Source organism: Callionymus lyra, chromosome 7 (assembly GCF_982586985.1).
Source record: "Callionymus lyra chromosome 7, fCalLyr1.hap1.1, whole genome shotgun sequence".
NCBI lineage: Eukaryota > Metazoa > Chordata > Actinopteri > Syngnathiformes > Callionymidae > Callionymus > Callionymus lyra.
Genome location: NC_141824.1, coordinates 14,926,853 through 14,951,367, shown reverse-complemented (window position 1 = coordinate 14,951,367; position 24,515 = coordinate 14,926,853). Strand labels below are relative to the sequence as shown.

The window sequence follows — 24,515 nt, the reverse complement described above, 5'->3', positions numbered from 1 at the left end:
TCTGTTTTTTCTTCCTCCGAACCTGGGACATGACTCTATTTCCTCCCTCAATTGGATTATGAACATTTATGAACTGGACTCTAATACAAAAAGAGAAAATACTTGAACGTTTTGGTTTTGTTTATGACATCAAAATTGTATTTTGATTTACCTGTGTCTGGAATTTACCTCTGTTAATTTAAAATATATATTTTTTTCAACCTTAAGTCGACAGTCTCTTGTTCAATCCCCTGGGCTCCTGTATCGAACCTAGACAAAAGACCCTAGCCCTTAAACGTTACAAGTGGCGAGCTAGCCAGGAGGAGCCCAAGTGGGTTGAATAAATTGCTTGTCTGATACTTGTTTTTTTTCATGTCAAAAATGGATTTTGTTGTTCTATCAGGGGTGAATATATCGCGCTCTGTATTGATCATGGGTGTCACTAATACTAGTGCCGATGATGAAGTCCTTGATGAACTCCGCACATATGGTTCACTTAAAAATGTTTTGCCTGTTAGCGACCCGAAAAGCACTTTTTATAAAAACCTGATCGTTGAGTTCGAAGAAGGTAGCGCTTTTAGCGCCTTAGCTCGATTACTCCCATACGACTATACTTCTGTTCACGACCATGTGTATAGCCTTACTGCTCTCGCTTATGAGTATGTCGCCACAGCAAGTAGCAGCAATATTCCCCACGATTACCTCACTAATTTTAGAGCGATAGCAGACCGAAGCGGCACACGTTTAGAGGACGTGCTAAAAACAGTGATGGATCAAATCCGTGAGCATTTAAGTGGAGCAACTGAGGACGAAGATAATAAAAATGATAATGAAAATGGACATAAGAAAGGAGGGTACGGCGAGAAACCAGAAATGTACTTGCTGAAGGCAGAACCACCTGTGACTGAGACCCAGACGTCCCTGCCTGCGCCCCTATCTCCTCGACCACCCCCTGGTCCGTCTCTCATTGAACAGCAGGGGGCAAGACGTAGGCATATGCCCCAACCAGAACCCATGAGAGCTGGGTCTGTGCCAAGGGTTTCCCTGTCGCACAATGACCTGAGTCCTCCTGAGATACAGAGGGTTGTAGTAGAGCATGTTGTCCGAAATACTAACCTGAATGTACCTTCTCCCGTGCACCTTCGCTCTTTTTCTGGACGCATTCCGAAGCCGACCAGTGAAGCTGATTTTGATTCATGGCGAGTCCAAATTGACCTCCTTCTTGCTGACCCAGGGATATCTGCATTATACGTCACCAGAAGGATCATGGAGAGCCTGCTGACCCCCGCTGCAGATCTAATTAAAGGTTTGGCCCCAACTACTCTGCCTAATGTCTTACTACGGGTATTGGATTCAGCTTTCGGCACGGTACAGGATGGTGAAGAGTTGTACGCCCAATACCTGAACATCTTGCAGAATCCAGGGGAGCGGCCATCGGTGTATCTCCAGCGGCTTCAGCTCACGCTCAATACAGTGGTGAAGAGAGGAGGGATAACGGCTGCTGAGACAGACAGACACCTACTGAAGCAGTTTCTGCGGGGATGCTGGGAAAACGAGGTGATAACCAAGTTACAACTGGAGCAGCGGCGCATTAACCCGCCACCATTCTCGGAACTCCTGTTGTTACTACGCATGGAAGAAGACAGGCAACAAGCTAGGGAGATGTTGATGAAAAGACACATAGGTTCTGTGTGTTCAAAGCAGAAAGCCAACATCCAGTCACAGAGCACTTGTTCCTGTGGACATTCTGGCAGTAATGAAATCAAGGAACTGAAGAAACAAATGGCGCAACTCCAGCAGCAGTTTTCTGTCTTCCTTACGACACAGCGAAGTTCAGCAAAGTTCAAAACTGTGCCGCGTCAGTCCAGCCACCCTTCATTTCAGCCCCAAGCAAAGCCCAAGCCATGGTACTGCTTTAACTGTGGTGAAGATGGGCACATTTCGTCCTCCTGCACCAATGCAGCCAATGCAACTCTGGTTGAGCAGAAGAAAAACCAGCTACGCCAGAAACAGCATGACTGGAACAAAAAGAACATTCAGACTGGTCAGTTAAACTAGAACCAGCTTCTGTGCAGGGACTCTCATGAGCTGCTATCCACAACAGACCATGTCCCAAGACTACGTGCATACTGCCACATCTACCCCGAGGCCTTGTCGGAACCAAGAGCACCGGTCGGATTCAGATTAAGGGAACCCACATAAACTGTCTCCTTGATACTGGCTCCCAAGTCACTACAGTGCCCCACTCGTTTTACAACGAGTACCTTTCTGATCACCAGATTAAACCACTGCATGACCTCTTAGAAATAGAAGGAGCAAACGGACAGTCTGTACCTTACCTTGGGTACATCGAACTGAACGTGACATTTCCTCCTGACCTCCTTGGTTCCACGATTACCATCGACACTCTGGCCCTTATAATTCCTGATTTGAAGCAGTCTCAACAAATGATCCTCATAGGCACCAACACCCTTGATGCTGCCTACAGACTAAACTTTGACAGTCACCTTGACCAGCCTCTCCAACCCTCCGCTCCTGGTTACCAATCCGTGGTGCGTATCCTTCAACATCGCCATATGAACAGCTTGGATAACCAGTGTGCCCCTCTGCAGTTAAAGCACCCGTGCACCATCTCTGCCGGCCAGACTATAGTCCTCGAGGGATTCCTGGCCACGCGATTTCTGAAAATGGAGAAGGCTGTCATGATTGAACATCCGGTTTCATACTCACTGCCTGGTGGTCTCATCGTGAAGTCTTGCCTCGCTGACCTGCCGGCACGTTGCCCGTGCCATTTGCCGGTCATAGTGACCAATGAGTCCGACCATGATGTCACCATTCGAGCCCGAGCTATCATTGCAGAAGTATGTTCCTTCCAAAATGTCCATGCAAAACGGCTAAACGTCCTTACTGACCAACCTGAAAGCACTCCACTGTCGACACACTACGACTTTGGGGATTCTCCACTATCACCTGAATGGAAATGGCGAATTACAAGACAGCTCAACAACATCCCTGAGGTTTTCGCCAAGCACGACCTGGATTTTGGCCGAACGGACAAAGTCCGACATCACATCCATCTGTCCGACCCAAGTCCATTCAAACAGAGACCCCGGCCAATCCACCCTCAGGATGTTGATGCTGTGAGAAAACACCTGCAGGAACTGTTGGAGTCTGGTGTCATTCGAGAATCCGAGTCGCCTTTCGCATCCCCAATAGTGGTCGTGCGAAAGAAAAATGGAAGTATTCGTCTATGTATAGACTATAGCAAATTAAACTTGCAAACTATTAAGGACGCTTACCCGCTACCGAAGTTGGAGGACACACTTTCTGCACTGTCAGGGTCCAAATGGTTTTCAGTTCTTGACCTAAAGTCTGGATATTACCAGATCGAGATGGAGGAGGCTGATAAACAAAAGACTGCGTTCGTTTGCCCACTAGGGTTTTACGAGTTCAATCGGATGCCACAGGGTGTGACCAACGCCCCAAGCACCTTCCAGCGGCTTATGGAGCGGTGTATGGGGAAACTACACTTAAAAGAGGTTTTGGTGTTCATCGACGATCTCCTAGTCTTCGCACCGACTCTTGAGGAGCACGAAGAGCGGTTGATGAAGGTCCTAAATTGCTTGAAGGAGTTTGGGTTAAAATTGTCTGTAGAGAAATGCTCATTCTTTCAAACGTCTGTGAAATACCTTGGACATGTAGTTTCTCAGGAAGGTATTGAAACTGACCCAGACAAAATAAAGACCCTTACTTCATGGCCAGTCCCTCGGAACCTCAAAGAACTAAGGTCCTTTCTAGGGTTTGCTGGGTATTACCGGAGGTTTGTGCATGGATACTCAGCTATCGTGAAGCCACTCCACGACCTCACCGCCGGTTACCCTCCGTTTCAGAAGAAGCTGAAGGCCAGAATCAAGCCTGATGCTTATTTTAACCCAAAAGAGCCATTCGGAGGTCGTTGGTCACCAGAATGTCAAGATGCCTTTCAAATGATCATCTTGAAACTAACCTCTGCTCCTGTCCTAGCATTTGCTGACCCTGAGAAGCCCTACACCCTGCACACCGACGCTTGTTCGAGCGGCCTTGGTGCCATCCTTTATCAGGAACATGACGGGGTGAATCGAGTTGTAGCCTATGCCAGCCGTGGACTTACCAGGAGCGAGGCCAACTATCCTGCCCACAAGCTGGAGTTCTTAGCTCTTAAATGGGCAGTCTGTGAGAAATTTAACGACTATTTGTATGGTTCCCAATTCACAGTGATTACAGACAGCAACCCATTGACTTACCTGCTCACATCAGCCAAGCTTGATGCCACCAGTTATCGCTGGTTGTCTGCCTTGTCCAGCTTTAATTTTAAGATTGTTTACAGAGCCGGCAAGCAGAATGCAGATGCCGATGGCTTGTCTCGCAGGCCCCATGGTGAGCTGGCTGATGACCCATCATCCAGAAAAGAACAAGAACGAATCGTCAAATTTGCCCAGCAACATCTAGATCCAGCCAGTATCTCTCTCGACCAACAGACGATCCGTGCCATCTCCGACCGCCATCTGTGCCGTTCAATCGCTGGTGACCCCACTAATGCTCTACTGCTGTCCATGTCCACTCATGTTGGCAGTGTGCCGGACAGTTTTATGAACGACGATCAATTCTCCCTTCCCTTGCTTCCGCAGTTCTCTGCCGCTGAGATCGCCAGTAAGCAGCGTGCCGACTCCATTCTCCAGCACGTCATCGCACAGCTCGAGCGAGGGGAGTCGCCGCCGCCAAAGCTGAGGGATCAGCTCCCAGATCTGCCTCTGATACTGAGAGAAGTTAACAAGTTGGAGCTCCGTAACAGCCTTCTCGTCAGAAGGAGACAGATTGGGAGTGAGAGCACCTACCAGCTAGTGCTGCCAGAAGAATTCCGGGCTGAAGTGCTTCACCAGCTGCATAACCAGATGGGTCATTTGGGGACAGAGAGAACCTTGGACCTAGTCCGTTCCCGTTTTTACTGGCCACGGATGTCGCTGGATGTGATCAATAAAATCCGGACCTGCGAGAGATGTGTGCGACGCAAATCCTTGCCTGAACACGCCGCACCTCTTGTAAACATCCTAACGTCCCGTCCATTAGAACTGGTGTGTATGGATTTCCTCTCTGTAGAGCCAGATGGAAGAACCAAAGATATCCTTGTCATGACCGACCACTTTACGAAGTACGCAATCGCTGTGCCAACTCCGAATCAGAAGGCCACGACTGTCGCCAAGTGCCTCTGGGACCACTTCCTTGTGCATTATGGCATTCCAGAAAGGCTGCACAGTGATCAAGGTGCTGACTTCCAGTCCAAGATTATAAAAGAACTTTTTGAACTGGCTGGTATCCACAAAATCCGAACAACTCCATACCATCCAAGAGGCAATCCCGTTGAGCGGTTCAACCGAACTTTGCTGAACATGCTAGGTACACTCACAGAGCAACAAAAACAACACTGGAAAGATTACGTCAAACCTCTTGTACACGCTTACAATTGCACCAAAAACGATAGTACTGGATATTCACCGTACGAACTGCTTTTTGGCCGCCAACCCAGACTTCCAGTGGACATGGTTTTTGGTCTACCCTTAAATGATGACAAGCCAGAGTCACATACCCAGTATGTCCAAAAGCTAAAATCCCATCTAGAAGAGAGTTATAAACTGGCTATTGAAAACTCACAAAAGTTGATGAACAGAAATAAACTGCGTTTTGATCGCCGGGTAACCCCATCAGAATTAAGCTTTGGAGACAGGGTCTTGGTGCGGAACGTACGTCTGAGGGGCAAGCATAAACTGGCAGACAGATGGGAGCCCCATGTGTACATAGTAATAAAGAAAGCTGGAAATCTTCCTGTTTACACTGTAACCCCAGAAGGCAAAGACAAGCCAGAAAGAACATTACACAGAGATCTCCTTCTTCCCTGTGGGTACCTACCTATTCTAGAGCCTGACATACTGGGAAAGAAGAAAAGGAATCTTCTTCCCCTGCCTCCTCTCATTCCTGCTGACGATGATGCTGAGAATGACAGCAGTTTTATTGTGCACGTTCCCTCCACGCACAACCCTGTTAAATTCACCACTTTTGTTGACCTGCCCACTGCCCAACAGGCTGCTCCTTGCCTTGAACCTTCTGAGGCCCCTGTTCCGCCCCGAGCTTCTGTCAATCCGGATGATGGAGGCTCTGTAGTTGGTGAGCCCGAGTCCTCAGAAGAGGAAACCTTGCCTGTGGGTACAGTGGAACCTGAAGTGCCTGACATCAACATTGAACTCCCTGAATTTTTCTCTCCTGCTGAAGTTCCCTTGGCTGTGGGTTCTCCTCCTCAGTCAGAACCCTCCGCCAGTGATCATGAAACCGACCTACCTTTGACCTCGGAGCCATTGAGTCCTGAACTCGAGCCAGTTCTGCGTCGTTCAGCTCGCTCGATACAACCTCCAGATAGACTGCAGTATTCACAGCTCGGCCGTCCATTGTTGAAGAGCATCCAAAGCCTCCTACATGGACTCAGCTCCACCTTCACTTTCGCTCTTCAGGAAGATGAAGATTGTGTGGTTCCTACTGTCCCCAGCCAGACAACTGTCCGGTGCCAGCCTAGACCATGTCCGAGGACGTACATGGGATCAGGGGGGGAAAGTGTAACCCACATATAGATAGAAACGATCCACTTCCGGTCCGGCTCTTATTTTAGCGGGCCAAGTTCCTCCTCCACGTGACTTCCGCATCCTGTGGTTGCCGGTAGAAGCCCCCACACGCTGTTGCCGCGGACTTTTAAAAAAAAACTCCTTGACGCGGACTTTAAAAGTCGGATCAGAAATCGAGATCAGTATACTGCAGCGGTTTTCGTCACCTATCCGTTCACGCTACTCATCGGTCAGGTTTTTTATTTTTATTTTTTCCCTTTGATGACTTTTCATTTCACCGAGGTGAAATGATGGCGAGCTGCCCAACCCCCGCTACATCGCGGTAGGAGTACCTCTGTTTTTTCTTCCTCCGAACCTGGGACATGACTCTATTTCCTCCCTCAATTGGATTATGAACATTTATGAACTGGACTCTAATACAAAAAGAGAAAATACTTGAACGTTTTGGTTTTGTTTATGACATCAAAATTGTATTTTGATTTACCTGTGTCTGGAATTTACCTCTGTTAATTTAAAATATATATTTTTTTCAACCTTAAGTCGACAGTCTCTTGTTCAATCCCCTGGGCTCCTGTATCGAACCTAGACAAAAGACCCTAGCCCTTAAACGTTACAAGTAGGAGGATAAACACGTCTTCGCTGCTGATACCAGCTTAAATATCTCGCGATTATTTAGATTCTCATATTTTTTCTTTATTTCTTTTTCCAAAGTTGCAATACGTGGTGCCAGCAGGTGTCGGCGATAGCGTTCAAACAGCTGCTTGAAACATCGTTAAATAGAAGTAGAAGAAGAAGCTCTCCTGTGATTTCCGGTTAGTGTGTAGCTTCAGGGTTTGATTTGAGACATACTATCTGCGGAGAATTTGCGTACTAGTTAGTATGCATACTAAACTGATGCATACTAACTTCTAGCATACTAAGATTAGTATGCGATTTGAGACACAGCATTTGTTTTTCGAGAGATTCAATCTTGTTTACCATAACCACGCCCACTCTGCTGTGATTGGTCAGGTTTGTCACAACACGTCCACAATCCGGAAAGTCTCCAAGGGACTCGTTTTATAAAAAAAGCAGTGCATGATGCTGGCTGGAGGAGGAGTGAAGCCATTATTACGTCATTATGGATTTAGCTCTCGTAACCTCTTGTTCGCCCAGATTTCAGACCAACTTTATAAAGTAATAAGTTCCAAACATGGTCATGATGAGGGACTTACTGCATCTTGGAGAGGAAGACTTCAACGTTTGAAACATGAGTTTCCTTTTCCTTTCAAAAGAAAGGTTTTAGAATTAGATTTGAACTTTGATCTGTAATGGTGTCTGCAGCAGCTGCTTTGAAATAACTCTGCTCATAGATGTGAGTATGTTAATCTCTCCAACCACTGGCATTACAAAGTATTATCTTTCACTCGTCGAATGCCACAAGCATATTTGCAGCGAGCACGGAGGTTGTCATATGAACTCATTAAGAAACTGTAACATGTACATGTTAGATATACAGTTGTTTCATTTCAATACATTAAAAATATTTTAATACCAGTTGGTCTTCCTTTGTTATCATATGTATCTGTTTGAGAAATCTTATACTAGCTACTGAACTACTTAAATTTTAAGAAATTAGGAGTTTGGAAATCCTGCAAAAAAGGTGCAAACCTGTGTGGAAATGTCTTTGAAGGTATTGTATAAATTTTTTTCTAATCTTTGCTCTTTTACAATTTTGTTCTTCATCCCTCCACATATTCATCAGTCCCTTTTATGACTAATATGTGTGTAATTATATTTTACCTCACTTTATACTGGCTTGAACATCGCGTTGTCTTTTAAACTTTTATTATTCATTAGTTGATCAAATTGAATCAAATCAAACTCAAGTTGATCTTTAGAACTTCAAGTTATTCATTCGTTGATCACATGTTTTTCTGTAACACTTTTATTTATTTATGATCTGGTTTCGACGAACCATTGTTTTCAGTAGCACAAGAAAAACAACAAACTGTGCAAAAAGAAACAGTAAAGTGAGAGATTAAAAAAAGAGTTTTGAAAGCAACTACAAAAAAAGATGAACCATAAATAATTAATTATTTAACTACACAAATGGAATCACAAGCTTATTCTAAACATTATCTTAACTTCCAGTCCAGAGATCCTCTCTCTTCACAAACACACTTGTAATTATTTAAATAAATTGTTCTTTAAATTAAATTTATTATCAATAATTTAGCGAGAAAATTAAGTTTTTAGGAAAAAAAAATGCATTTAGATCTGTAAACTTTGATCCTATCAAATATCCCGGGTTATTAAAGCAACACTAAGTAAGGTCAAACTTGTTCGTTTTTGGCTCCCCCCTCTGTTAGAAATGTGTAAATGCAACTAGGTAAACGGTGTTGAATAGTGCCATAAACCTGTTTCCGCACCATTCTTTTGAGTATAAAACCAGAGAAAGTCCCTTTCAAAAGTGCTCTCATTACTTCAGCCACGACAGAAATTAATTCAACTGGCAGAAGATTTTTTCCCAGGAAAACTATTCATGAAAAGAATGGTTAAAATAATGACTTGAGAAATCTACTGCATGAGGCTCGACTCAATGGTCTAATCGTGGCCATGAATACAATCAATCTTATAAAGCGCTGCTATAAAAACATTTTAAAAAAACAAGTAGTAATAAAAAAGATATACATCCAGGACTCGACAGGTGAGTCCTGTCTTACGTTGCTAAAGTTCAACTATTGTGTAAATTTGTTCAGCTACACGTTTAATTAAATCCTTTTCCTGTGGCAGCTCCTCCTGTGTCTACGCCATGTTGAAAAATGAGATTAACAAGAAAGAGAGAATTTCCAGAGGAAAATGCAGTGTGAATGCTGACCCTGCTGTGCTGTGGAAGTAGTACTGGAATCAGTATTAAACATAGATAAAGTGGAATTAGTATAAAAATTAGAAGTAGTAGAAAAGTAGTGGTAGAATTAGTAGCGAAAGTAAATAGTAGTAGTATTAGTAGTAGAAGTAGCAGTGGAAATATTAATGGAATTAGTAGTTGAAGAAGAAGTGGAATTAGTAGTAAAATTAGAAGTAGTAGAAAAATGAAAGTAGTAGTAGAATTAGTAGTAAATGAAGAAGTAGTAGTAGGATTAGTAGTAGAAGTAGTAGTGGAAGTAGTAGGAAATATATACGTAATAGGTCAAAGTTGAAGGAGTTGAAACATGAGATTTTCACCATTTAAATGAATGGTGTAGAAAAAATAGGAATAAAAGAAAGAGTGGAAGAGATAAAGGAAAGCTAGAACTTAGCTAGCATTTTGGAAAAATGAGCTGAATTGAAAACATTTTGAACGGATCAAATTTGTGGGAGAAGAAGTGGCACAAAGTTTAGGTCAGAAGAAAACAGGATCTCAATTGTTTGAATGCTTCCCAGCATTCACACAATAAATCACAAACCCTTGTTGACAGACAGTACTTCAGACACATTTGTATAATATGCAAATAAATATATATTTAAACAATGCATATTTCAAACATATATTATCATTAATAAATAATTACTTTCTAATCAAAATGTATATATGTAATCAATTAATTACATTATCAATAACCTTAAATTTAATTATACTCCCCCCCAAAAAAAAGTTGGTGTAATGCATCTGCCCTTAAGCAAGTTTTCTGCTTATCCAACATGTTTTCAAGTGACATTTAAAAAAAAGCTTTATCAATGTTTTCATTCGTCAACGCCTAAAAAAAAAAAATCAAAACGAGCCGGAAGCAGGTGACGAAGCAATCGCCGGCGAAAAGAGAAGCAAACGTGCGACAAAGAAAATTAATACGAACATAAACAAGTCTCCCATCTTTGCTTCTCTCCTTCAATCTCATATATAAATGTGATGGTTCATCTCCCCATACAAAACCCCACAGGCAATTTAAAGAAAGTAGGCCAAAATGAAATATGGCTGCAATATAAAAACACAACACTTTAGACACGCGGCGGCGGCGAGATGAGACTCGTTTGAGAGTGCACGAGTGATTGAGCATCGGTAAAGTGTGTGCACGTGTAAAAGAAACAGGCAGGAGAGTTTGGAAATCGTCTTGGTGAAGTGGCTTTAAGGCACTTTATTGTTTTGAAATTTGAATTAAAGATGCAATAAAATCATTACACAACCGCCTTCTTTTTTTTTTCTTTTTCCCTCCAGAGTCTCGACTTACGATAAGCGGCTATGTAAACATATGCGGTCAAGTCGTGTCCACTTTGATCGCTGCAGTATCGCAGCACTTCTCTAACCTTTTAGCCAGAATCACACTGACGGATAAATGGGCTAAATCCCCGGTAATCTGACAGTGACATGCATGAGGGCTCGGAAGAGTGAAGCCTGACCCAAATATGGGGAAAAAAATGGGCATAAGCCAAGAATGTGACCTATTATGCGGCGATATGGTTACGATGAGTGATTGAACGAAAAAGAAAATAAAGAAATAAAAAAAATAAAAGTCAAAATAAATGATTCAACGTTGACGTTTGGTCTGGATTTGGGACTTAATATGAGATATTTTTAAAGTGGGATCTGCCCCAAATTTTGTGTTGACAGTGGATTGTGGGGGATTTACAAAAAACCCAACAGGTTCACGGTCATCATGGGCTAAATCCTGTTGATACCGAGCTCTCGCTCGCTCGTGGTTAAGCACAAATGCGTCCCTGACCTTATAGTACATTAAAATGGGATATTTATTTATAATTCGCAGCATAAATGTGAGCAATCGTCAGCGTAAAAATGAAAGCATTTTTTTTATTAACCTTTCACGTGATTTATGCAAAAATAAAATTAGGGAAAAAAGGCCTGACTCGATACGTCTCTCTATGGCTGGATATATTTAGTGCGTTATCGCTGCCAGCATGTGCCAGAGATTGCATTTTTATGATGCTCCGTGCGTCCATGACAGGAGATTGACAGTTTAAAGGGCATGGGTGGAATCGTCGCCTCTGTGAGGGGTTTATGTAGGGGATGAGTTTATTCCAGCCAGTAAATGCGCAAATGTCAAAGTGAAGGAGATCACCGATCGCACCTCTGACCTCTGCCAATGTTTTCCGGCCCGAGTCGAATTTTCTTGAGAATAGTAATAATCAGGATGAGAGGTTAAAGGTTGTCGGTTCGATTCCTGGATTAATGCAACCTTTTTGTTTTTCTCAGTGGAGGTTTTTGCTCTACTGTTTACTCCGGGAACTCCGGTTTCTTTCCACAGATTTTTTTTTTTTTTTCAAGCACTGAATTCAATCATTTTATTGAATTCGTCTTTTATTGAATAATTGATTTAAATGATTTTCTAAATTTAAAGGTATTTATAACCAAATTAAAAAATGAATGATTCTTTTCTACAGGTAGAGTTTGATATTCTTATTCAAATAGATTAAAAGTTATTTTTCTAAATTCAACATTTTTCAATACGTAGCCTTTTTATTCAACATCAAATGTTGGTATAATAGTACAACAAGAAAACACAAACTACTACTTTAACTTCTACTTGAGAGTCGAATGATTGGCTTAAACTTTCTAGAAAATGACACAAAAGTCATTATTTTCTACTGCTTATTGGGGTAGAAAAGGTAACGCCTATTGAAAAAGTATTCAGAATTCTAAAAAAAAGGGTTATTGGAGTCTGGGAGGAAACCGGAGTACCCTGAGTAAACCCAAGCGAATTGGGGAAAACCTACAGATGTTTGTAGTTGTGGACAATAACAACAATCATCATCATCATACAAATAATAATATTCCATCTAAAATTGTAAATTACTATTGTAATTGTTATTATTATTATTATTATGCTATGACTACTACCACTACTAAATAATAATAATAATTGCTGACATTTGCTGTCAGGGAAAACACATTTCTTTGAGTTATTCTTCTAAATCAGGCCCCTGGGGCCACATGCTTTATTTGTATTGATGCGGCCCTCATGAGATCATTCATTAATGTTTCCGACAAGTTGTACTATTTAACTCATGGAAGATATAAGTTAAGGATTCTTTTTTTTTCTTTTTTTTAAAATCGGTTTTATTACTTTTTATTTATCTAGTTTGGGTGAAATCGTTCGGAATTTTAAGTACTTATATATCATAACCTATACTATTGATATACTATCAACTATATGATAACTGTTGTGTTATCAGTTTTATCTTGCCCTTTAAAGTATATACTTTATCGAATATTGTTATGATTGTTTAAGCGCTTTGTGACCCTGGTCTGGAAAAGCGCTATACAAATAAAAATTACTTACGTACTTACTTACTTATTGTTAATTTTGTGTGTTTTCTAATTTTACTTCCACCACAAAAAAAAAATCCAATGTTGTGTTTACAATAACAGTTTATGATTCTTATTCTAAAAATATTTTACAACATAATAAATAACTTTGCTTATTAATAATTTATTTTACATGAGTTTACTCTATCGTTTACATTACATAAAATAAAAATATATATAATATAATTAATTAAAAATTAAAAAATATAAGAAAATAATATAATACATGCATATGATTCTTTATTAACATTTATTTAAAGTTTTCCTATCATTTTTAAGCAACTTTTATTCCTCACTTCTCTCTTTTGGCCCCTAACAACAAGTCAGGATATTCTGTGGCCCCCTCCCTGAGTGAATGGAATTGCCTTCTTCTAAATATCAAGAGTTTCCAAAGACATTGTCGTCCTCGCGTTGACTTCTAATTTTAACATCCCTCTCTCTCACTCCCGCTGGAGAGTTTCCTCCAGGATGAACTGTGACCACCAGCAGGCCTGGAGCAGCAGCTGCAGTCGCGGGGGGAGACAGCGAGGCTCACATGCTCGTCCAACGCCTTCTCTGACCTTCCACAATAACAACCTTCTCTTCCACTGAGCAAACATCCGCGAGGTAAGGCATCCAAGATGATCCTGCGACGGCTCCGTCCGGACTCTCGTTATCCTTAGTCTTAGTTTTTGTGCGCTCCGCGATTTTTTCCTACTGGATTGAGGTCGACTGGGCTTTTATTTTGAAGGATTGTGTTACATAAGCGGCTGCGCAAGTGGAAACCAAAGTATCGTGTGTCAATACTATGGTCTGTTAAAGTTGTAAAAAAAAAAGTGACACTAGTACCAGATTATTTTATTGCTTTTTACCCTCAGATTAAAATAAATACATAAACAAATCGTCAATTAAAATAATTGTTTACAAAAATGATTAAACTTTTGTAATAATTCATGTTAAATTAATAACAATATGCTTTAAATTTAATATATTTATTTTAAGTATTGTGAATCAAGAATATTGTTTAATTAAATGTAACATGTCTTTATTCATTAATAAATATTTATTTACATGGCTTTTTTATGTTAATGTATTTCTAGTTTATTTTAATTCATTGTGTATTCTATTTTATTAACCTCTTTTTGTTTCATATTTTTTATATATATTCTGTTATGTCACAACAACAAATTCCGGTCTTGTGTTCACGACGTTGGCAATAAAAAGTTTTCCGATTCGGGTTCTGAGCGACACAATACTTGTATCATTGTAAATACTAACTTTTTTAATAATTCATGTTAAATTAATGTCATTATGCTTTAAACAAAGCATTTAATATATTTATTTTCAGTATTGTGAATCATGAATATTGTTTAATTAAATGTAACCTTTATTTATTCATTAATAATATTTATTTACATGGCTTTTTTATGTTAATGTATTTCTAGTTTATTTTAATTCATTGTATTCTATTTTATTAACCTCTTTTTGTTTCATTTTTTTTTAATATTCTGTAAGCGCAACAACAACAAATTCCGGTCTTGTGTTCACGACGTTGGCAATAAAAAGTTTTCCGATTCGGGTTCTGAGCGACACAATACTTGTATCATTGTAAATACTAACTTTTTTAATAATTCATGTTAAATTAATGTCATTATACTTTATAAAAAGCATTTAATATATTTATTTCAAGTATTGTGAATCATGAATATTGTTTAATTAAATGTAACATATCTTTATTCATTAATAATATTTATGTATTAATGTATTATGTATTTCTAGTTTATTTTAATTAATTGTATTCTATTTTATTAACCTCTATTTGTTTCATTTTTGTTATATTCTGTAATGCCACAACAACTAATTCCGGTTCACAACGTTGGCAATAAAACATTCTCCGATTCGGACTCTGAACTACACAATAATTTTATCATTGTAAATAATGTTCTTTAAAGTTTTCCTCATTTCTAACTAGAGTATTGTGAAAGTATCAGTGTCTAAACGATTAAAGTGTCTAAAAGAAGAAATATATAAATATGTTTTAATTAAACCAAAGTTGATTTTTAAAGTTTATTACAAAGACATCATTTCTTTAAGTGAATTTACAGACATTACTCAAACCACTGCAGGAGCCAGGGCCACGAGTAGGCAGGTTTAAAACAATTTAACATGTTATTTGTTTGGTGGTTAACATTGTAAACGTCAAAAGAAAAAAAAAAAATATAGTGAAATGTATTACACTGTAATGAAAGATAAAACTTTATATATTTGAATGATTAGCACCTAAATTATATAAATATTAAGTTAAATAATAAACCTCTGATTTCTTAACTAAACTGAACTAAATTGAATATATTTTTTTGGCAAAAAAAAAATCTAATGTGTTTAAATTAATTGATCCATTCATCTACGACCTCTAAGACATACTTAAATCCTGTTGCGAGGGTCATGAGGATTACATTTTTATTGATAAAATTATCTTTTTAGTTTGGCACACAATCTTAAAATGACTATTTGTATGTTTGACACGTGGTCATGTGGCGCTACTATGAATCCTTCTCTCCGCTAACAACGTTTCAGGTTTTCCCCCATGGCCTGCAGATACCTCGCCCTGCTCCTGTGTCTCCATCCTCTCGCGCCATCACTGGCGACACAGGATGACCTTTTGATCGGCACAAAGCACGGGAAGGTTCAAGGGAAGCCGCTTCCAGTGCTCGGCGGGGAAGTGAAAGCCTTCCTGGGAATTCCTTACGCCAAACCGCCTCTAGGGAAGCTGAGGTTCAGCGCTCCCCAACCTCCCGAGAAATGGCCCGGCGTCAAAGATGCCACCAAATTCCCAAATACTTGCTATCAGATGCCGGACTCCAGCATTCCAGGTGGGATACTTTTTTTTTGAACCTACAAAAAAACAAATGTATTGTGCAGATCATTTGAAAGATTATTTTTAAATCAAAACATTGGGAGACACAGTCGGTTTTTCCAGCTCGCCTGCAGGACTCCCCCGCATGGGTCAGATTGAGGCGCTGTCATGGAGACTCGGGTATTTATAGACACAGCCACCTGTCAGGGGTTGTGTTGTCGGACTTTTTGCCAGGCATGTGTGTCCAAATACTGTACGCTCCAAATATAGCCGCCGGGTAATAGAAACCATCGGAATCAATCACGGGGAAAAAAAAAAAAGATCTCCTTTGCTGTGTCAAACAACAAACCGGAGAATTTCCGGCTACTTCCTGTTTATGTTCATGTCTGAGGGCTGATGAATGGATTTGCAATTGGTCTTAAAAATAGACTCATTTTCCTCAAATGTGGGGTAAAAAAAATACACACAATAAGAAGGAACGCGTCTCTTATTTTCTTTCAAAACAGGGTTCCGAGGGACGGAGATGTGGAACCCAAACACTCCGTTGAGCGAGGACTGTTTGTACTTGAACGTCTGGTCTCCGAGTTTGGACAAAACACAACCACTGGCTCCTGTGCTCGTCTGGATTTATGGGGGCGCGTTCATGACGGGGACATCCAGTCTGGACGTGTATGACGGACGCTACCTAAGTAGAACCGAGGGTGTCGTGGTGGTCTCGATGAACTACAGGTAATAATTACACAATAAGAGATAACTATGCCCACAGATTAAAATTGTTATAATATAATATAAATTTACATATTTGCTATACAAACGTTATCAAGAATATGTTTTCTGTTATAATTTATATTTAACCTGTTGAATAAGTGTGTCATTTTGCTTTGAACATGGTCTTCAATATATTTCTTTGCAGTATTTTGAAGTACATCATTTAAGTAAGTAAGTAAGTAATTTGTATTTATATAGCGCTTTTCCAGACCAGGGCCACAAAGCGCTTACACAATCAAAACAATATTCAATAAAGTATATATTTAAAGGTCAAGATAAAACTGATAACACAACAGGAGTTCCAGAAAATCAAGGAAAAGCCTGAACAAATAGAAACGTCTTAATTTATTTTTATTATTATACTGGAAACCTTGCAAACATGTCAATGTCTTAAAGACTCAACAATGTTTAAACCAAAGTTAAATTATAAGTTGTATATCCTTGAATTTTTCACCAAAGATGTTTTGATGCTGTTTGTATTTTCATAATGATTTCAGTTTATTCAGAAAATTTCACAAATCAAATCTTGCTTCCCTAAAATGATCTGGTTATTACAAAGACACAGTTACTTTAAGTGAACACAAAGACATTCCCCCAAACCACTTAAGGAGCCAGGGCCACAGGTAGGGAAGTTCCCAAACAATTTAACAAGTTATTTGTCCGTTTGGTGGTTAATGTTTTTTAAATAGAAAAGGAAATAATGTATACTTTAAACTCAATGTAATTCTTGCTAGTTTAGCTGTGTTTAAGCTATGGTGGAATGTATGACTCTTTAATGTACTTTTAAAGTTTTTTATATTTTGAAGATTAGCACCTCAATTAAATACATATTCAATAAAACAACAAACCTCTCAATCCCTAAACAAATATATTCAAATGTATAATTTGTTCAAAGAAAACAAAAAACATATTGGCGATACAAACATTACATTATTATATTAATGGTTTCACAGTATATTAACATTTTTTGGACGTGAGAAAATACAATTTTCAATCTTTAACGTCTTATAAATTTGATCATATATCATTTTTTTTTTTTATAAAGATGCAGGAAATAATCAGCCTTTTACAGCTTAAATTTGCTTCTGATTTATTTTTATTTTTTTGTCCACTACAGACTTGGCGCCTTTGGTTTCTTATCACTTCCAAACCATAAGAACATCAAAGGCAATGCAGGGCTTTTTGACCAGCGCTTAGCCCTTCAGTGGGTGGCGGACAACATTGCACTTTTTGGAGGAGATCCTTCAAAGGTAAGTAAGTAAGTAAGTAAGTAATATTTATTTATATAGCGCTTTTCGAAAGGTGCGAATTTATTCTTTTTATTTTACTTTACTCTAACCCTTGTGCAGTGTGACCACGAAACCAACATGTTTGAAGTATCCCTTGTGTCGTCTCTGGGTCCAGGTGCTACCAAAAACACATTTGTCCTCGACCTCCAAGTCACCTTGGCCCAGAGACCGCACGAGGGGTTAAAATCTGCGAGAATTGACTCAAAAAATTGCCACATTCGTGCAGGTTACGTTGTTTGGTGAAAGTGCTGGGTCAGCATCTGTTGGACTCCACCTGCTGTCACCGGGAAGTCAGAATCTTTTCCAGCGAGCCATCATGGAGAGTGGCTCGCCCAACGCACCCTGGGCCACCATCACTAAAGCCGCATCTCAAAAAAGGTAACCCAAAATAAACCTGTTTAATTCTCAAAATAAACCTGTTTAATCCATTTTTTTTCTTTCTTTCCTTCTATCAAGATCTGTGACGCTTGCAGGTCTCGTTGGATGTCCGACAACTCCTGCGGCACATATGGAAATGTGTCTCCTGAAGGCTGATCCCAAGATCATAGTATCGAAGCAGTATTCTGCTATAGAAAAAACAGCAGTGCTAGGGATTCCCTTTGTTCCCCACAGTGATGGTGACTTCCTACCTGATGAAGTGGAAGTGAGTCCCTTTTTTTCCAAAATATTGTCTTAATGTGTATGGTGAACAATTGGTTAGTGCAACAAGAAGGTCTACGATAGAAGTATATCTTTGTTTTTCCACCACATTCTTCACACAGTCGGCAAAAGTGAAACGTTAAATAGTACATAGCTCTGTGCGACTGTGGATGTCTGTTTATGTTTGTCTCTCAATGACTGGCGACCTCCCCAGAGTCTCCCACGCCTCTCGAGCAATGAAGCTATGATTGGGTGCAGACCCCCTTTTCGACCCTGAAGTCACTAGGGACTTTAACTGGGAACGAGTGTAAGAGGACGGCAAATGACGATCGTGTTTCTTCTCAAATCTGTTAACAGACGATGCTGAAGTCCGGCAAGCTTCCGAAGAAAAATGTGTTGTTTGGACTCAACAGAGACGAAGGAACCTTCTTTTTGTTCTATGGACTACCTGGATTCAGCGCAATGGGCCAAAGTCTGATCACCAGAAACGAGTTCCTGCAAGGGGTATCCCAGCATATGGGGGCCGCCAGCGACCTCACAAAACAGGCCGTCGTTGCTCAATACACCGACTGGACCGACGAGAATAGCAAAATGAAGAACCGCGACTTCCTGGGACATGTCATCGGAGATCATTCATTTGTGTGCCCTATGATGGAGTTTGCCCAAAGGTAACAAGCTAACATGTACACAGATACTATTCTATCATAAGGCTACCAACTATTGCAAGGAGGACCTACACTCAAGGGCATTCAAAGATCGGCTAAAATAGTAAGTAGTAAGTAGGTAATAGTTATTTGTAAAGCGCCTTTCTAGACCAGGGTCATAAAGCGCTTGGACTATCAAAAGCAATACACATTTAAAAACTCTAAAAGGCCAAGACAACATTAGACAAACACAGGAGTTCCAGAAAAGCAGGAAAAAACCTGCACAATATAAGGTCTTAAGATGCTTCTTGAAGCAGTCAGTAGATCCATCAAACACAGATATTTCCAAAGCTTAGGAGCAACAGCCTGGAAGGATTTCTCTGTTCTGGTCCTGAAGCGTGTTCAGGAACCATCAGTAGATTCGGATCCACAGACCTGAGAGCCCGAGCTGGGGTGTAAGGCTGGATCAGATCACTGATGGAAGGAGGAGTCTGACCATGAATAGATCTGAAAGTAAGAACCAGAATTTTAAAATGTATCCTAAAAGAAACTGGCAGCCAATGCAGAGTATTAAGGATCGGGGAAATGTGAGTTCTTCTACTAGAGCCGGTCAGAATTCCCACTGCAGAGTTTTGTATTAACTGCAGGTGAGACAGATCCTTCTTGTGTAGCAGGAAAATAAACTTACAATTAAAAGACACTGTCCAGGGTCTTTCCCGTGGTTTCCTAACAGTCTACGATGGGTGGGACATGCAACCCAGTGGGGATTCGGGGAACCATCATTATCAGATGCCCAAGTCACCTCAGACAATTCCCATTAGGAGAAGTGTCTCTACTTCGAGCCTATCCTGGACGTCGCACTAAGTCTAACGGAGAGCTCAGAGGAAAACTTTGCCCACAATCTTGTTCTATGGTCAATACTAACCAATCGTGATCATAGGTAAGGCAGGATATGAAGTTCAACCAGTATCTCGAGGGCTTTTACCTCAACTGTATTTCCACCAAATTGGGGGCAGCGTCCACTGACGCAAATCTATACTTATTTATTAAAATGAACATCCAAGGTCTGCAAGTATTTAATACTAATAAAAACAAATCTGGAAATTCAGGGAATTAGCAACATGTTTTTCTAAGAGACCACATTATATGTTGCGACTGTTGGCCCCCGGGCTACATTTTGTCCAGACATGCTCTAATATAGACATAAGAAAATTGATTTATGTATGTTTTTCTCAACACCAGCTCACACAATATGAATTAAAAACATCACTATTCAATAGAGAGCCTGAATAAAAACATCCTTATTACTGTTCATCCTTGAGGCTGGAAAAAAAAAACGTTAAATGTCATCGCAATCTGTCTCATAGTTTCCTTTAAATTCCAGTCATTCCACAAATGTCAGCCTCATGATAACCCCAGGGGGGCCGTCTGGAGATTTTCTTTTTTTTTGGACGGGGATTTGTGATAACAGAGTCCGTATAGTTCATAGACGTGATTGGGACTGTAATCATTGGCTATAATGTCCATAGGCTTAAAAAGTTTTATGAAAAAAAGACTGAAAATTGTAATTATTCTGAAATTAATTTGTCACATTTTCACTTTTACAGATACTCACAACACGGTGGAAAGAGCTTCCTATACCTCTTCAATCACCAGTCTTCCATCAACCCGTGGCCGGCGTGGGCGGGAGTGATGCACGGATACGAGATCGAGTTCGTCTTTGGAATGCCCCTGAACGCATCCTTCGGATTCACCAAGAATGAAGTCAACATGACCAAGAAATTTATGAAACACTGGGGCAACTTTGCAAGGACAGGGTGGGAAGAATTGATAGTTTTTGGCTTTAATTCTAAATGAAAGTGAATTAGTTTCACTGTTTTAATGACTTGTCTGTGCAGGGATCCAGGAGTTGAAGGAGCCTCGTGGCCGACGTTCACTCCTGATCAACAAGAGTACGTCACCCTCAACCACAACCAGCCGGAGCTAAGGAGGATGTTGAAAGCACAAGAGTGTCAACTGTGGAATAAACTGATTCCTCAAATAGAGCAAGTTACAGGTCAGTCCAACTACCAACAACCACACACATTATCAGATATTACTTCTTTGTTAAGTGTCAAAATTACCTAATAATGCTAACTTAGAATTAAATTCCATTCATTCACTTACTTTCCAGATTTTTTTGTTTTTTTTAGTTGTTTAAGATATTTTCAGAATCAGAAAACTTCAATTTCCAGCGCTGTAAACACAACAAAAGGATTTAATATGAATGGATAGAATAGATTAATAAAATAATAACTAAAATAAAATTAGAAACATTACAATAAAATTCCATCTGAAAAATTATATACATCCAATTAAACAATATAACGTGTTTTTTAATCAATTATTCATTTTTATGCCATTTTATGGTAATTACTTATTTAATTTGAATTTATTGTTTTTTTATTTAATTAATCTAATTTTATTTAATGGGTTTTATTACCTTTTAGTATTCTGTAATAACACCATGAAAAATTTGATGAGAGAGTGACTGTCCCTGTTCATATTTTTCATCTACTGTATTATCTACTCTGAATTTCATCTCTAGAGATTCCAGAGTGAATTTTACACAGAGATATAATATAATACAATACACAATAAAATAATACAGTATATTGTAACTGACGATAATAAAACATCCGTTTCTCTTCTCACAGATCGTCTAGAAGTTTGTCTTTCCAATGGAAACACGTTCAACTTCAACTGGACTCTTTTGCTTTTACTGTCGTTTGCTTTGAAATGGTTTTAAATGATCCTCGAGGAGCTCGACTTCTTTCACACTTAACTGAGAGTGAGAAGATCAGTTACAGTCTAAACTACGTTTATGCAGGATTTTACGTTTGGACTTTTGGAGTTTTTCCCTCTTCGTTTGTAATAACTTCATATTTTGCTTGATAAAAAAAACTGCATGGACGTCTTATATATATTAAAACCGGTTGGATTTGCTGTCGTTAATAAAAACAAATTTGATCAAACAAAAGTTTTTTTTATATATATACTTTGCTTACAATGGATAAAGTTGTTGACCCCTAGACTTGACCTGGACAATATGAATATGACTCTATTCATGTGGCCCTCATGAGATCAAATGTCATGCGGAAACTAATGCATTTATTTGTAGTATTTATTACCAGTCTATAAATAGGACTTCAGGTTTTTTTCTTAGGGCTTTTGTCCTTTTATTAAATACATATTTTGAAAAGATTAAATTATTTAAACAACAAAATATATCTTTTTTTTTTCTTTTTTTATCATATTTAGTAGGATTTTTTTTTTCTCGTTTGCTTCATTAGTTTAACTTGATGGCCCCTGTATAAAATGTGGCCCCTGAGGAAATTAAACTGAGCAACACTGTTCTAGAAAAATAGTCTTAAGAAGCGTCTCACAGCCACCAGGGTCTATAACCTTAATCAGATTATCGTATGAGTGGTTGTCGGTCTCCGTCCGTCTCTCACCCCGAGTAGCTGGGATAGGACTCAGGTCCCTGACCCTGATGAAGGAATAACTGTAGAAGATGAATGGGTGTATAAAGTTTATCTAAATAATATTATATGAATAAAAAGGTAAAGAACTAATATGATATCCACGCTAAATATAATTAACATATACATCATACGTTTCCCATCAGTAAACTGGATAGTTATTGAGTGAGAAAAACAAACAGAAATGTCACAAGAGTCTGTTTAAAAGTCTCATACTTTAAAAACTAGTCACAGTTCGCAGCCCTCAGGTTTGCAGGAAGCCACTTAGATATGGATCATAATAGCCAAAGGAAATGTCTCTAAGTTTCTGCCCTGACATTAAGGAAAGACTTAAATACCGGGGGGGTTCAAAACTTCTGTCAGGCACGTTCAGGCTCCTCAAAAAACACAATTTTGATTGAATAGCGAGGTAATAAATCCATGTTCAGATATAATTCAGAAGAAAATATCAGTAAAATATAGCTGTATATTCAAGTGTTTGCACTGCCTTGAATTAATTTTCTGTTTTTTATTATTATATAAAGAGTCAGCGAAAAATTTTATTCCACTAATTTTCTACTCTCATGTCGACCAAAGGTTGGGATGATGCTCAGGGTAATCCATATCCGAGTTATAGGCAGAAATGTGTGTCCACTCTAATGAGAATTTGTTCCCGAATAAGCTTAAATAAGTCTGGATATCTTAAGTTTGTAGCCGAAGCTCCCAGTCTCTCAACTCCAGCTACAAGTGTGTCCTCATTAAAAGTCACTGCAAGTTTCGACAAGATCTACACCGTTGGCCTGGGATCTTCTGCTTAAAACAAGCTTAAAATATAGACCTCTTTAACTATTTTATCTGGAACACTTTCTCATGTCGAGGCTTCAATACCAGAGGGACAGTACCGTATGGAGGTATTTGGATGTATTCAAGTGTGTCTTTCTTGATGAAAATAAGGACGAAGAGAGCTGGAGCAGTCCCCACATTAGCATAAACATATATTCTTTGGCAATAACTTGAATATTTCCAACCCTTAGTCGACATGAGGGTGAGTAGAAAATGAGCACAAGTCACACACACACTTGGATCTTTTGTAATCACATCAAGCTACAGGATCCTGTTAATTCCTCGTTTTATGTTTTCAAAAGCAGGTGAACGACATGACAGCGTATGTACGAATCAAGCCTTTTCTAAACAACATCCTATCATCCTCCGACGGTCCTTTAATCCATGTCTAGATGTGAGAGTTTTCATTAATATGACCTTTTGCGTTGTGTTTTTGTCGTCACGCAAAGAGTTTCACAGATAATCAGCCAAGCGGAGGTGATGTTTGAGAAAACGTATTTGAGTCTTTGGCAATGGTAGACGATTCGCAATATCGGCTTGTGTAGGATTGAAGAATTACGTTTTGCCTAGTAGAAACAGTAATCTGTTACTTTTTAGAGTTGTAGACAAAAATGTTTGTTTATCTTAATGTAGCGACTAGAGCTCACTTGTCTTTGTCTTTATCTTCGTCCAAAAAGACACTTAAAAACATCCAAATACCTTCATACTACTCATCTGTGACGTCCATCTTGTATTGAAGCCTCGACGTAAGGAATTTTTTCAAAAAAGCTTTAAAAAGTCTGTATATTTTAGGCTTTTTTTTTTAGCAGACACTGCTAGGCTAGCTGCACAGCCTTTAGCCCTAATCTTGCACACTGATAACTTCTGCTACAAACAAACTTCAAATAAAGTTTATTTTTATTTGTTTCAAAACTATTTCTAATGTTGATGCTTCAAAACAAGACAGATTTTACAACCAGGCAGTATTGAGGTATTTGGAAGCTTTAATTGTGTCTTATTGGACGAAGATGACTTAGATCCAGTCACCAATTCAAAATGGAAACATTTTTGCCTATAACTCTAAAAGAATAACTCTGATAATAAGCCAAAT

General features: G+C 39.3%; 1 protein-coding gene across 1 annotated transcript; it reads left to right on the top strand.

Moving 5' to 3' along the window:
- The first annotated feature begins 13,380 nt into the window (after nt 1-13,380).
- Nucleotides 13,381-22,052, top strand: LOC148075144 (acetylcholinesterase-like). Its single transcript, XM_087796343.1, has 10 exons — nt 13,381-13,512; nt 15,463-15,758; nt 16,249-16,471; nt 17,628-17,760; nt 18,026-18,177; nt 18,256-18,442; nt 18,796-19,106; nt 20,690-20,899; nt 20,981-21,138; nt 21,779-22,052. The coding sequence occupies exons 2-10, from the start codon at nt 15,473-15,475 to the stop codon at nt 21,868-21,870; spliced, it is 1,752 nt and encodes a 583-aa protein (XP_087652469.1). The 5' UTR covers nt 13,381-13,512; nt 15,463-15,472; the 3' UTR covers nt 21,871-22,052.
- The last annotated feature ends 2,463 nt before the right edge of the window (nt 22,053-24,515 follow it).